The sequence below is a fragment of the Bos javanicus genome, chromosome 22, assembly GCF_032452875.1.
Source record: "Bos javanicus breed banteng chromosome 22, ARS-OSU_banteng_1.0, whole genome shotgun sequence".
NCBI lineage: Eukaryota > Metazoa > Chordata > Mammalia > Artiodactyla > Bovidae > Bos > Bos javanicus.
The window spans coordinates 7,849,717-7,862,797 of NC_083889.1; the positions used below are offsets into that span (position 1 = coordinate 7,849,717).

The window sequence follows — 13,081 nt, forward strand, 5'->3', positions numbered from 1 at the left end:
ACACTGGGGGAAAAAACTGAACAGTAGCAGGGTGGGTGGGGAGACAACATTTCTGACAGGCTGTACAATCATTTGTACGTTGGTCAGTCACTACCGACAAGAAAAGACACAATCTTTAAGTAAATAATTAAGTCTGGAAGTCTCTCCATTGGGTCTGCTTTCAATTTATTTTTGGTTAGCCATTAGAACATACTTGCTTTGACTCAAGATTTTTTTCCCCTAAATGGTGATATAAAAGTATGTAAAGGCCATGCAAACCCCAGTGAATTACTTTACAACAAAGTGAAGATGGAGACCACAGTAATATTTCTGTGTAAATGTGTGTAAAGAGACTTGCATCAAATTATATAAAGCTGCAATATCTTTTTTCAAAAGAATTTGAAAGGAAACAGTCATTCAAATAAATATATAAGCAAGCAAATAAAAACCTCACCAGTATGATTTAAAACCTAAATGATTTTACTGTGGGAAAGTTATCTGATCTTAAAATCTTACTGGGTCTTAACGCCTATTATTATGTTCTCACACTCTAGGAGAGGATTTGAAGTACTGTGCATAGGGTTTCAATGTCAAAAACCAAATATAAAAAAATTATTGTATGTTCTCGATATGATCAGTAGTTATAATACACTTAAAATGGAGGTCCTTAAGTAATATATTAAGAAAATCATATACAAAGCACTTTGAATCTCTGCCATGAGTTCAGTCTTAGTATTACTTTAGAAGAAAATTCAGTAAAATATCTCACATGAAATTGAGTTTTATCCTTAAGATACTAGATACAGCTTCTGGTTGCTATCTTTACTTTTCCTTATGCTTTAAATTTCCTTCACCATTATTTTTGTTTCCTGAAGGCAGTAAGACTAACAAGGTATAGAAAAATGCACAACAGGAGTATAAAATTCAGTTGACATTACATTAAGAAAAACAAGGAGATCACTTTTATCAGCTAAAATATAGAGCACGTACTTTGTGCTCAGGCAAGTATACTAATTTCACCCTCACACAATCCTGTAAGACTATCCTATTCATTCTACTGGTTATATTAGACGTACACAGAAGTGTAACAACTTTAAATAACCTGGAATAGCCATGATCAACTCTGGGAAGTACAGCTCCAGATACCATGATCTAAATCAATACTTCTCAGACCTGACTGTAACAGAAATCACTTAATGATCTTGTTGAAGACTGAATTCACTACACCTGTGGTGAATTTCTCAGGTGTGCATTTCCCAGGTGATGCTGATGCTGGTTTGGGCATCATATTTGGAGTAGCAAGGCTCGAAACTCCTGTGTTATATGCTAAAGATTAAGTTACTTTAAACAATTACTCTAGTTTTCCTATTTGTAAATAATCCTCAATTTGCAGACCAATTTTACTGGAGCATTTCTGCTTCTTTTTAGGACTCTTGTTGAGTGCTCCAAACTTTACCCTGCCTGGATTTTTTTAACTTGGGAAAGAGGAGAATCTGCTAGGCTGGACTTGTCTAATCATCTCCTGGCACCCTCTAAGCCCAGCTCCTTTCCCTAAGATTCAAGAATCAAGTTAAAAAACAGACGAACTGGGCATCTATATCTTGAAATATTATCTAAAGAACAGTACAAGATAGCTATGTTTATTTCTTTCCAAAATGGCCAAGTATTGATATAAAGAAGAACCCCAGAATTACCTCCCTAGAAAAAATTCCTGTTCTAAGAGGCATGTACTAAGGAAAATTTCTTGATAAAGAAGAAAAGAGATCTCTTTTAAATTAATTATGCCATAAGTGTATATATTACTATTCTGGAACACAGAGGAATGGATCATTCATTTTACCTAGAATTCAAAATTGTGCTTTTTAATAATTGCGCTTATGAGAAACTCAGCTTCCAATGAAATTGCAAAAATATAAATCTTAAATTTAACAAGGAATATTAACAAAACTGGTCATTTCAATTTGTTTCCTCTTTATGAGTCAGTATATACCTGCCAAAAATGCTGACTGTACTCTAATGGATTTTAGGGAAAGTACAAAGATACTACATACCTGTCCTTGAATAATTAGCTAGATGCAACCAGATTTGATGCTAACATACAGCAATTATTTTGCCCCTAAAAAGCACAATTTTCCACATTTACAAGTTTCTGAGTAGACTGTGAAAACCTTAATGCTAAGAGAGTTGTGTTATCTCCATGCAAAAGTCTGTGTAACAGATGAAGTTTCTCTTTCTAAGTGGCAGGTATCAATGATGCAGCCCTAATAACACACCAAAGACAAGACAACACCCACTCCAAAAGTTCGAAAACATGCACAACTGACCCAAAACATTGAAAAAAAATACCTTCATTTTTGTCAGGTGATGATGAACCTAAAGTACAGAACAAGAACTCAGTATGTGGCTTGTCTTTTTGGGAATTAGTTTTGTCTTTTTCCACTGGTCAATCTCCTAATACAGTAACATACAAAGAACACGCTTATCCTAACATTGTAGAAACACAAGAGAACTAATAGGCAATACATACGCTGTGACTGAGACACCATCTTTGTTCGACTTCTTCCTCTGGAATCTGTCTTGGCATTTCCCATACTAGCAAGTGGTGCTGAAAGCTTTGCTCTCACCCGGCCTAAAGAATAAAATGATTTATATAATTACAGACATTTTTCTATAATATTTAGTAATGAGGGGAAAAAAAAATCTCACTATAATTTTCTAATTGGGTGTGCTTCTCAAGTATTGTTAAATTCTGTAACACTGTAAACTTCACTTTAAAGATTAGCATTCCCTTGAAATTTTAAAAATATATACTGTTTTTTATGTGTTGTACCATAAACTAACTTTCCTTTAAGGTTAAGAGTAAAGTCAAGCTAAAAGATCTCCATTCTCAGTTTGATATTATTAGTCCCGTAGGGTTATAATTAAGATAATTACCGCAGGCATACACTTATTCAGTTTCCATGAAATTTAATTTATTCTCAAATTCAGCCTATAGTTTAAAATACAAGCCTAAGCTTAGGAACAAGGGCCCAGCCTTTCTGACTGAAAACGTACTTCCAAAGGGATTTGCATGAAGATACAATACTAGCTAAAATATCTTTTTATATGGTGTGCTAAACATCAGAGTACTACAAATATACATGGACACATTTGCTATTCTCTTCCCCAAACAACCAAATTCCATTTATAAAATTATTTGAGGAAACACCAATCACAGAGGAGTTGGCACTTTTCTCTACACATTTCCTTCTCTAACTCCAATCAGTATTCCTTCCTTCTCTATTACTGTTTCATCCCCCTCCAGAAACCAAGGCGCAGAAATGTTTCTAGAGCTCTTGAACCAAAGAAGAGAATGCTTATTTATCAAAGTGCTTAAGTAAACTGTCATCAGAAAAAACAAAAATATATTACTAGTAGGTACTTTGGTGTTCTCGAGCAACAGCCTCAATCACTATCACATTGGAACCCATACCAATGTGATCATGGAGAAGGGCTCAGAATCCTTTTCATTTAAAAGGCACAACTTGGAGGGCAATCACGATCTACGGGCTAGCTTAATAACGGCAATATTAATTAAGAAAACATATCTAGAGGTAAGGAAAACTTCCAAATTATGAAATGAGTGAGGGAAGAGAAGAGAATAACTAAGAACAAGGAATTAAATGAAGCAAAATGAGAAGTACAGGTGGTAGATCCTCTCATTCTATCAACTTCTTCAAGGCCCCCCGAAAGCTCATGATTCAGGACTTTCACCCTTTTACAGAGTCTGCTTAGAATAGGACATGATGTTCTCCTGACCAAGAAGTAAAATAGAAAGAAAATTATTATTTTTGAAATGCAAAATTTATCCATTGTAATAAAGAAGTTAGGATAAAGTATTTTGATATTACCATCTAAATTATAGTGACACAGTGCCAGAAACCATTTTTATAAAGTATTCTAAAACTTAAAATACGAAAATATTTAAATATGTCAGAGTAAACATGAGACCATCAAAATGTCAAATCTACCTGGTTGTATTACAAGAAAATACCACTCATAAAATCTGGGAAAAAACTGTGTTTCGTATCAGAGGCTTAATTAATAAGATAGCCTTTAAGTAGAATAAATAAAAACACTGAAGTTTTTCCTTTCTCCAAATTGAAAAGTAATAAATATTTTTAAAAAGGTAAATTGGTTCAGTAAAATAAAGTATTATATCTAGCAAGGTTTTTGTACTTCCAAATTCAAACTATATGCAATTCCCCAGGCACTGATTCAAAATCAAAGATACATTTAAAAGCTGACAAAATAAATGCATTTAAATGGGATGATATTTAAACTCCAATGATAAAGCAACGGTGAGTGCACTCACAAAGTATAAATGAACTGGCAAAAATTAAAAAACAAAAACATAAAAGAAAAGCGTTAATGTCACTACAGGAAAAATGAAACTATGTAACTTTATACTAGGTATTATTAAACACGTGAAGCAATTATATTTTTTCCAGCATGAGATAATGCAAGATACACAGCAAAACTCCAGGATGAAGGATTAAAAAAAAAAAAACCTACATGAATAACACAACCAAACACAAAATGTAGAGGCTAGCACAGCTGGCAAATTACAGATCTGCAAAGAAAGTAGCCTATTTTAGTTTTTAATATTTAATTCCTAATGAAAATATTAATGTAGAGGTATTTGTGTTACTAACAAAATGTTTAATTCTTACCATCTTCAGACGCTGTTCCTAAATAAGAGAAATAAAACAATAACATTTCAACAAAGTCTGCCAATGCTGATATTAAGACTTTGCTTGTGCCTCCCACCCAAGACGAAAACAAAAGGGCAAAAGAAAAAATATCTTCTAGTTTGATAGCCTTATATTAGCTTTTAAAAGGTTTTGAGATAAAACAAAATTTGAGGTAACCTAAAGACTCACAGCACAAAACAGTTAAAACTAGACAACTGAAAACAGCAAAATTTTGTAACAGACCAGTTTGTCCACTGTATTTCATATTGAAAATTTTAAATGAAGAAAAGTAACAAAACTAATTACTCAAGAATGATACAACTCTGTCACTGCTCCCTTCCAAACAAATGTTTTAATGTATCTTTCCAGTATAAGAATACTTTCTGAGCATTCTCAAAAGGGAGCCCACGGAAGAACTAGAAAAGGAACTGACAAACATGGGATCACATCCATGACCCAGGCTGTGCTGTTTTCATCAAAGCGTTACCTATGAATCTGTCAGCTCTTTATTCAAGCTTTTTTGTACTCCCTAAGATGCTGTAAAAGCTAGCAAAAAAAATTATCAAGTAAAGAGAACTTCCTGGCAGTCCACTGGTTAGGACTCCACATTTTTACTGCGAAGGTCTGGTTGGGGAACTGAGATGCCACAAATTGCACAGCACGGTCAAAAAAAAAATCAAGGATGAATATCAGAACTTGTTACTATTATAGAGCAATAGCAGATATTTCTCTCTGTGTGTGTATATAGATTAAAAAAAAAAAAAAGCAGGACTAAACATCAGTTAGAGTATCACATTATATAACACACATGATTTCTCAAATAGGCTGATGTTTCTGACCCAAACAAGAAAAATTTTGATCTGGAAAATGAGAATAATTTGTTTTTTAAGGATCCAGACTCTCAGTGACAGAAGTGATACCACATGGTCTGAAATATAGAAACTACCTTTTGGTGGGTTTTCATTCATTTAATAATTCCTTAAATTTATGAAATACATTAAACATAAAGAGATGCACAGAGACCAATTATAAATAACACGCATGTACCCAAGCCAAGATTAAATAAATCATCAGAGTGGAAGATAAACCAGTTTCAGAGTTTATGTAATAACTGATAGAAAAACACACAGTTTTCCATTTTTCCTAGATTTCATACTGTGACTTACAGATTCATGATCTTCTTACAAGTTCTTACAAAAAAGCTCAAGTTCCTAGATAACACTATAGTATCTGATGATGTGAAGGAGAAGTAAGGATAATAGAGTCTAGTACTAGACAAAAATATCATACAGATAAAAATGATCATATTGGATCAAGCAACTAAAGATAAACTAAATAATGAAATTTAAAAGGTACAGCTCAAAATAAGTTCAATTTTGATTAAATGTTCATTTGAAACACACTCTTAAAAAGGCAGCATCTGTACCTGGCATTTTATTTTCATAAATGACCACTGTTATTGTTTTTTAATCGCTACGTTGTATCTGATTTTTTTCTGTCCCATGGAATTTCCCAGGCAATAATACTGGAATGGGTTGTCATTTCCTTCTCCAGTGGATCTTCCTGACCCAGGGATTGAACCTGAGTCTCATGTGTCTCCTGCATTGGCAACAGATTCTTTACCACTGAGCCACCAGAGGAGACATATGAATCTGTAAAATATGTGATCTGTCTGTCTCTCTCTATAGCAGAGTTAGTAAGCTAAAGAATTGAATTATATGACTTATGAGGTTCCTTTCTCCTGAATCTGGTATTTCTGAGAAAGACTTGAGAAATCGAGAATATTGTAAGGGCTCAGGTTAAAAAAAGTTAAGAAAACTGATTTAACTTAAACAAACAGTAATCTAGTATTTGAATAAACTGAGAAACCCAAAATGGATATGTCTAGCCCCAAATTCAATCAGAGAATTATGGAACCATTTTCACATTAAGACTGCTGCTAAATAAGCAGTCTATTTTCAGAAATTAAGAGAACAAAGATATTACATAGAATCCAAGAACCATAAAATTTTTTAGTAGAATTAGAAAAGGAAGTTCTTACCATCCATCTTGTCAGAAGTATCCTCTTTGATGAAAGAGCAAGCAAAGAACAGAGGAAAACTTGGTATATTAGAAAAAGATTTTATAACCCCTGGAAAACATTATTTTTAAGAAGACAGAATTCATAGCACAGACATGAAGCTTTTTTTCAATTAAAACATACTAGATTAAATAAGATGAGTTTCCTTTGTTAGACAAAGATACCAGAAAAAAAAAAAAAACTGAATTGATAATCAGTCTAGTTTTTATTTGCCTAGAGAAGTTAGAGAAGCCCATGTTCCAACCTTGGACGCCTCCACCATCAGACAAACCTCCTGCTTGGGTCTGCTGAGCTTCTCATAATCTAAGTCACCTCGCCTTGCTTTCTTTCTTCCTCTATAGGCTAGAGCACACCCCCATATTCCACTCTAAATTTAGCTCTTTTGTCATTATCTTCCTTCTACTGCCTTGCTGCTTCCTCACCCCATCCTTTCCTAGCACTTTCGGTCCTGTAAGCCCTGAAGTATGGATAAATCAAACAACTCTAATTTTCTATCCCGCTACACTGAGGTGCCCCAACAGAGACAATTATAAAACTACAAAGTCATGCATAAAGGCACTGCTAGAAACTAGGGAAATCATCAGGCTTGGCCTTGAGTGACTGTGCAGAAAATTATTAACATACCAGGCCTGATACTCTTAAGAAGAGCCTAGTTACAGGGCTGGCCCTTAGCTGGCCGCTGGGAAGTTACTTCTGGATCCTGACTGTTTCAGTGTTGGGGACAAGGTACTGAACTCCTGTTAAAGAACTTGCCTGAACTGTTTTTGCAGGTAATGTGATTTATGGGGAACACCTACTCTCTCTTTGGGAGAATGATGCTGGTAGTTATGGCTGGGTGTATGGCAGTGCCTACCTCACCACTCCCCCTTTACCCTCACCCTGGGCTGAGTCTTCAGTGAGTCTCTCCGGGCAGAAACACTACACACATGTTCTACAGTCACTGACAGAGGAAGGAGCATGTTTCACACAGCCCATCGTTCTACCTCTGGGAGTGATAACTCTGAAAGCCTGTGCCTCAACGCCTCCAGAACACCCAACGGGATGTTCTCCCTTGCTGATCCTGCTGTGCGTCCTTTTGCTCTAATAAACCTCAGCCATGAGCACAGCCAAGTCGTGTGAGTTCTTCCAGCAAGTCTCTTAAATGTGTGGGAGGTTGCAGGAAGGCCAGAAGAGTACCCATCTCTTGTGGCCCCTCAACAAGCTGTAGCATACTTCCAGTCACCTCTCAGACATCCTACATCCTGCTTTTTATTAGCAGTGTCCTGACTCTGCTTCCTCAAACGTGAAAACACAGACACAGTAAACTCCTGATGACGTGGTTCTCAACGCCCAGCTGCCCCAAAGACACGTGAACTACCTGCTTTTTCCTTTTCTTCCCCCGACCTCAGTGACGCTGATGACCCTTCAACATCCAAGGCTAACTCCCTAGCGCTTACATCCTATTCCTTATGCCTCTTGTAAGAATTCTGGCTATAAGCGATTTCCTCTCATTCTTGCATTTTAACTTTTTCTTCTCTACTGATCCTACCAACTTAGTATACAAACATATGTGACTCCCTTAATTTTGAAAAAAACAAAAAGTTCATTAACCTTTAACTATGGATAACTGCTACAATGTTTTTTCATCTCTTCTCAACCCTTAAGCATTGGAGTAATTTATGCAGATTCTCCTTCCAACTTCTTCCTCAATCAAAGAAGTCTGACTTCTGTCACATGACACCACTGAAACCATTTACTTTCTTTTTCATTTAGGCAATCTCACAAACCTAGCCATTTGGCATAGATATATCAAGGTTTCCTTAACAGAAATTCCTGTCTCCTCAGGATAAACTCCTTCCTCAGGATAAAGTTTTAAAGGGTGGACCTCAAAACACTCATCATACCCCAATGTCAAAGGATTCAGTACTTTAGTGGCGGAAAAACCCAGTGGCAACTGCTTCAGTAATGTATTGAGTTTAATATTGAAAGATTATGACAAGAACAATCTCTAATCATTTCTGAATCTAATCTCAAGCACAGATCTCTCTCCTGAGTTTTCTGCCACTGTATGTAATTCTTTCTCATATACTACTTGTGCCTCCAAAACAATTCCAGGTTGACATCTCGGCGATGTCAAACTCAAAATGCATAAAACTCAACAAGCTTTTAGCTGCTTATCCTTTAGCAACCTACTGATAGACTGAGAGACTGTTTCAATACAGAAGCATATTATATCTGGATCCATAAATGTTCAGCCATTATAAACAAGAATCAAAGTGAAGAAAACAAAGAAAACACAAGTCACATCTGTATAAGAAAGGTCAGAAAGAGTGGAGGAGGGCGTCTAGGAAGGAAGAAGAGAGGAAAGGAGGGAGGGAAGGAAGGAAGGAAGACAGTAAGGAAAAGAGAAAAAGACACAGAAATAGAAAGAATGAGAAAATCTATTTTCTAAGCCCGGAAAGAGCTACAGGCAAGGATCTCATTGTCCCTGAATGTGAGCCTGGGTCAGGAAAAAAAGAGGACAGAGGCACCTTTCCCTTTTGTAAGAAAGCAAACATGCCCTTCAAACCTTAAGGAACCAAAGAAACAAATTAAGGAATCTCATGGCACTGTTACGACTTTCTTATGAAAAAAACATTGTAGCAAATGACTTTCAAATTCACATTAAAACATTTCAAATTCAATATTTTTTCCCTAGTACTAAAAAATAAACACTATTAAATGTTTTGTTAAGACTCATAATGAATAAATTTTATTATGTTTTCCATTTTTCCCACTTAAAAAATTAATGTATAATTCATGTACCATAAAATTCACTTTCATAGTACACAATTCAGTGCTTTTAATATATTCACAAGACTGCACAACCCTCATAAATATCCAATTCCAGAACACCTTCATCACTTCTAAAAAGAAATCTTAAACCCACTGATGTCACCCTCTATTTTTCCCAACTCTGATCACTTAGCAACAACTAATTTATATGTTTGTGTGGATTCACCTATTCTATGCATTTCATGTAAATGGAATCATAAATATGTGCCAGTTTGTACCTAACTTGGTAATGCTTTCAAGTTCCATCCATCTTAGAGGATGCACTAGTATTTCATTTTTACGTAATATGATCCTTTTTATGGCTGAGTGATATTCCGTTTCATTGTATGTACATATCTGCTTAACCATTTACCAGCTGATGAACATTTGAGTTGTTTCCACTTTATAGCTGTTATGAATAATGTTGCTTGAACATTTATTCATGTATATATTTTAATTAGAACATATGTTTCATATGTCTTGGGTAAACAGCCGGGAGTGGAACTCTCTGTTTCACTTTTTGAGAAACTGCCAAACTGTTCCCAGGGTGGCTCTGCTTACATTCCATGAGCAGATACTTGTGATGCTCATACTTGTGATGTTTCAATTTCTCCATATCTTCACCAGCCATCCTAGTGAGCATGAAGAGGTGCTTTTGAATTTCATTTCCCTAATGTCTAAAGATGTTGAGCATCTTTTTATGTGCTTTCATTGGTAATTTTTATATTGTCTTTAGAGAAATGCGTATTCAAATCCTTTGCCTATTTTTTAAACAGAATTGTCTTTTTGTCACTGAGTTATGAAAATTCTTTATATATTTGAGATCTAAGTCCTTAATCAGATACGTGATTTGCACATTTTTCTCTATTTTGTGTGTTGTCTCTTCACTTTCTTGATGGCGCCCTTTGAAACAAAATTTTTAATTTTGAAGAAGTCCAAGCTTTATCCAGCTTCTCTTCGGTTGTGTGTGTTTGGTAAAGCATCTAAGAAAACATCGCATCATTCAAGGTAATGAAGATTTATACATGTGTTTCCTTCTAAGAGCTTTATAGCTGTAGCTCTTACATTTGGGTCTTTAATCTATTTTGAGTTAATATTTTGGATATAGTATGAGATAGGCGTCCAAATTCATTTCTTGGCATGTGGCTATCCAGTTGTTCCAGCATCATTTGTTGAAAAGAATTCTTCTCTATGGCATGGTCTTGGCACCCTTGTTGAAAATCAACTGATCACAGATATATGGGTTTATTTCTGGACTCTCAATTCTTTGCATTGGTGTACATGTCTATCTTTATGCCAGTACCACATGGACTGGATTATTGTAGCTTTGAAGTAAGTTCTGAAATCAGAAAGTGTGAGTATACCAAGTTTGCTCTTTTTTTCCCAAGATCATTTCATCTATTCTGGATCCTCTGCATTTTCATATGAATTTTAGGAGCAGTTTGTCAATTTCTGTAAAAAGGTAGCTGGACTTTTGAGAGGGATTACATTGAATCCGTAAGTCAATTTCCTATCTTAACAATGAATGCCTTTCCATTTATTTAGATCTTTAAATCCGCTTAACAGTGTGTTGTAGTTTTCAGTGTACAAATGTGAAAGAAAACATACATATGGCCTTAATTCCGGGCAGAGCTCCTAAATCCCTTGTAATTTCTTACATGGTAGGATGGAGTACCTTTTGTTCTATTATTTGCTGGTGACCTAGTATCTGACAGAGCTCCTAAATTCCTTGGAATTTCTTGGGTGATAAGAGTGTCTTTTGTTCTACTGCGGCATTTCCTGGTGGGCTCCTGGACAGCTTCAGGATGTGGGACGGTCCCAGAAAGATGAAACCATGGTTTGAAGCTTGGAATTTTCAGCCCCATCCTCCATCTTCTGGGAAGGGGCGTGGAGTTGGAGACCAAGTAAATGATCAACTAGGACTTTGTGATGAAGCCTCCATAAAAGTGCCAAAAGCACAAGATTCAGAGGTCCTCGTTGGTTTAACACACCCATATGCTGGGAGAGCGGCATACTGCAACTCCACAGGGAAAGCAGCTATGGGCTTCAGACTTTTCCAGACCTCGTCCCCTGTATCTCTTCATCTGACTGCTCATTCATATCCTTTAATTCCCTTTGTAAAGGAGGGGGGCAAGGGCACCTCTGACTTAGAGCCAGTTGGTCAGAAGCACAGGTAACAACCTGGACTTGCAGTTGATGTCTGAAGTGTGGATGAGTCGGGGTGGGAGCCTTTAACCTGTGAGGCCTGTGTTAGTTAATATATATTATGTTCCAACTGAATTGCACTGAAGGATACCCAGCTGTTGTCTGATAATTGCTGGTGTGAAATCCCACACATTGGTGTCAGCAGTGTGAGTGTGAGAGTAAAGGAGAAACACAGGAGTAGTTTATTCCTAGAGAAGTCTTACACTCCTTCTGTTATATAGATTCCTAAGTATTTTTTCTTTTTGCAGTTATTGTCATTGGAAATGCTTTCTTACTTTATTTTCAGATTGTTCACTGCTAGCATTTAGAAATCCAACTGATTTTTGCATATTGATCTTACCTTCTATAACTTTTGCTAAACTCATTAAAAAGCTCAAATAGTTTTTTGTGAATTTCTTAGGATTTTCTATATATACGATCATGTTTTCTATATGTAAGATCAAGTTTTACTTCTTTTCCAATCTCGATATTTTTTATTTCTTTTTCTAGCCTAACTGACCTGGCTAGAATTTCCATGGCAATGCTCTTAGGAAGGGCAAGAGTGGACATCCTTATCTTGTTGATTTTCAGAGAAGCATCCAGTCTTTCATCATGTCATATATGATAGCTGTGGATTTTTCACAGATATCTTTATCAGGCTCAGAAAGTTTCCTTCTATTGCAGTTTGTTGAGTATTTTTATCATGAAAGGGTGACAGAATTTGTCAAATGCCTTTTCTGCATCTAGTGATCATGTGATTTTTATCCTTTGTTCTACTACAAGGTATATTATATTGATTGGTTTTCATATACTGAAATAATAATGCGTTTCTAGCAAGGTAATGTTTCAAATACAGAAAAGTTTTATGAAAATTAAAAGCAGTGATCAACCCACTGTTGACATCTTTGTCAACATTTTTGTACAGTCCTATAAATAAAAATGTTCATAAGTATTATTCATAATTGGAGAAGGCAATGGCACCCCACTCCAGTACTCTTGCTTGGAAAATCCCATGGACGGAGGAGCCTGTTAGGCTGCAATCCATGGGGTTGCTAAGAGTCGGACACGACTGAGCGACTTCACTTTTACTTTTCACTTTCATGCATTGGAGAAGGAAATGGCAACCCACTCCAGTGTTCCTGCCTGGAGAATCCCAGGGCTGGGGGAGCCTGGTGGGCTGCCATCTATGGGGTCGCACAGAGTTGGACACGACTGAAGTGACTTAGCAGCAGCAGAACATTATATATAGAAATATAAAGGAACTTTAGCTACATGCAATGATATAGATGAATCTTACAAAAAACCATATTTG

The 13,081-nt window shown here is 36.0% G+C and overlaps 1 protein-coding gene across 31 annotated transcripts in view; it reads right to left on the reverse strand.

The window, feature by feature from the left end:
- Positions 1–13,081, reverse strand: part of CLASP2 (cytoplasmic linker associated protein 2) — a 174,674-nt gene that overhangs the window by 60,104 nt on the left and 101,489 nt on the right. For 12 of the 31 annotated variants that reach the window (XM_061395782.1, XM_061395780.1, XM_061395777.1 and 9 more), the window contains 2 exons: positions 2,507–2,608; positions 2,326–2,352 (listed from right to left, as the gene is read on the reverse strand). In XM_061395782.1, coding sequence (XP_061251766.1) covers positions 2,326–2,352; positions 2,507–2,608 — 129 coding nt within the window. Of the gene's footprint in view, positions 1–2,325; positions 2,353–2,506; positions 2,609–4,691; positions 4,710–6,753; positions 6,778–13,081 lie in introns of all 31 variants that reach the window. The other 19 variants (XM_061395783.1, XM_061395781.1, XM_061395779.1 and 16 more) reach the window with 3 other exon arrangements.